Here is a 2,195-nt window from a genome sequence, read left to right as displayed (position 1 = left end):
GGGGCGTTCTTACCAAGGGGGCTGAATGTGTTTATCTTGCTTCTTTCCAAAAATGATCTGAAATGGCTGCCAACGAAAGATAGGCACACCAAAGTTAACACAGTGGGCGCGGGCGGAGAAAATCAGAATTAAGGCGGGAAAAGAAAGCAAATACGCGAGTTCTAAGAATTAGCAGTCTCTGCGACAAAGCAGAAAATGTGTCTCTGGGGCCCTTGGTCCCAGGCGAGGCAGGAAATGTCCCGGGAGGATGCTCTTTGGCAGGAAGAAGTGGGGTCTCGGGAGGAGACCCTGCAGGGGCTGCTGTGGTAGAGAGAGCGGGAGAACCTTGCCAGGGGCTGGCAGGAGACAGCTGTAGGCGAGGGGACAAAGGAAAGGGCACCCCAACTTCCCACAGTGCCCCCAGTCTGCGGCTGAGGACTTGGGGGGACAGCTCCCTCTCACAAGGCCCTGAAACTCAGCAAATGAGCCCGAGGGGCCCCCTCCCCCTCCCAGCCCACACCTGCCCCGGAAGGGAAGAATCCTGGTTTCTTTTCATGCTGGCAGCTCCTCCCTGAATGATGGTTTTTGGAACCCGGCCCCAGGAGAGCAGCTCCGAGTCCATTTATCTCAACAGGCCTCCTGCCCCTTGTCAGTGTCGCGAGCTGAGGGTCTCACACTCAGGAGGGACAGAAGCCCGCCTGGCCTGAGAGTCAGGGGCGGAGCCGGGCCCAGCACTCTGGCCTCGGGCCAAGCAGGGCCCCTCCCCGGCACCCCCAGCTTGTGATCGTTCGTGGTGGTGCGTCCAGCCCCGAGACAGGAGGTGCAACGGCAAGGCCCCCAGACCTTTGCTCCCGGCCCGACGTCTGGGAGGTTCTGAGCCTGACCGTTGTCTGGACAGTTCAGCCCCGTGTGCCGCAAGGAAGGGAGGTGCCCGGCTGGACTCTGCTGGCGCCCTCGTGCCCCGTGTTGCTTGCTGGCTGCTGGGGGTTCACGGTTGGGGTCAGAGCACAGGAGCCAGGGGAGCAGTGAAACGTGGAAAGACACCCCGACCTCTCTCTCCGCTCCCCCACAGGAGATGATGAGGAAGACGAACCCGAGATCCCGATAAGCCCACGACCCCGCCCGCTGGCTGAGCTGCAGCTGAAGGAGAAGGCTGTGCCCATTCCAGAAGCCAGCGCCTTCTTTATCTTCAGCCCCACCAATAAGTGGGTGGCCCCTCGGTGGCGGGGCAGGGTGGTTGGTGGGGCTCTCAGAGAGGGCTGCTTCCTGCTCTGAGAAGGCCCCCTTCTCCTGACTCCCTGGGCCTACAATTACACCGTGAGAAAGTCATTCCTTTAGCTTAAGACCTTGTGCCCAGTTGAAAGTGCCGGAATCTCTGGGAGAAGTAATGCTTTAAGCCTCACCAGTTACTTACTCCTAAGAGGGATCACATCTCTGGGTTCCCTTCCAAGAGCAGGACAAGGGGATAAGCTGTAGTTCTCACTGGCTTCACAATTTTACACCTTTAAAATACAGACTGTAGTCCCCATGGAGTTTCAGCTGTCGGCCTCAGGGATGGAGATGGGCCTGCCCCGATGTTTTGGTGGGGATGCCGTGGCATGGGGTGGAGTGTTGGGGGAGGGCTTGTGCGGGATGGGACTGGGGCTGCAGGAACAGAAGGTGGGACAGGGCCCTGCGAGGCCAGCCAGAGACCACCCGGTTGCCGGCTGGCCTTCTCCACTGACCGGGAGGGAGGGGTCCGGCGACGGAGGCCGGTCCCAGACTCCCGCCCTACCCCGCCCCCGCAGGCTCCGCGTCCTGTGCCATCGCATCGTCAATGCCACCTGGTTCACCAACTTCATCCTGCTCTTCATCCTGCTCAGCAGTGCCGCGCTGGCTGCTGAGGACCCCATCCGGACCGAGTCCGCGAGGAACCAGGTGACGGCAGCCAGCTCGGCACCCGTCCCCACCCGGCCTCCGTCACCGCACACCTCACCCTGATGCCCGGAGCTCACTGTCTCCTCTGCGTGGCTACAGGCATCAGAGTGGCTTAGAGTTTAAATCCCTGGAGGGCCGAGACTGCCCGACCTGAGCGGTGTTATCACAGCGCTCGACCTACACGGGCTCTTGTTGCTGGATGTTAGCAGTGATGGTGGCGGGGATGGTGGTGGGGATGGTGGGGATGGGGATGGTGGTGGTAGGGATGGTGGTGGGGGTGGTGGTGGTGGTGGGGATGG

General features: G+C 61.2%; 1 protein-coding gene across 1 annotated transcript in view; it reads left to right on the top strand.

Moving 5' to 3' along the window:
- The window catches only part of CACNA1S (calcium voltage-gated channel subunit alpha1 S), a 60,539-nt gene that overhangs the window by 33,240 nt on the left and 25,104 nt on the right, over positions 1-2,195 (top strand). The window contains exons 17-18 of the mRNA XM_024749656.1: positions 1,052-1,184; positions 1,767-1,896. Of these exons, the coding sequence (XP_024605424.1) occupies positions 1,052-1,184; positions 1,767-1,896 (263 nt within the window). The remainder of the gene's footprint in view (positions 1-1,051; positions 1,185-1,766; positions 1,897-2,195) is intronic.

Source organism: Neophocaena asiaeorientalis, unplaced genomic scaffold (genome assembly GCF_003031525.2).
Source record: "Neophocaena asiaeorientalis asiaeorientalis breed wild unplaced genomic scaffold, Neophocaena_asiaeorientalis_V1.1 scaffold44, whole genome shotgun sequence".
Classification (NCBI taxonomy): Eukaryota; Metazoa; Chordata; class Mammalia; order Artiodactyla; family Phocoenidae; genus Neophocaena; species Neophocaena asiaeorientalis.
The sequence above is the reverse complement of the archived record's forward strand: the minus strand, read 5'-3'. Positions and strand labels throughout refer to the sequence as shown.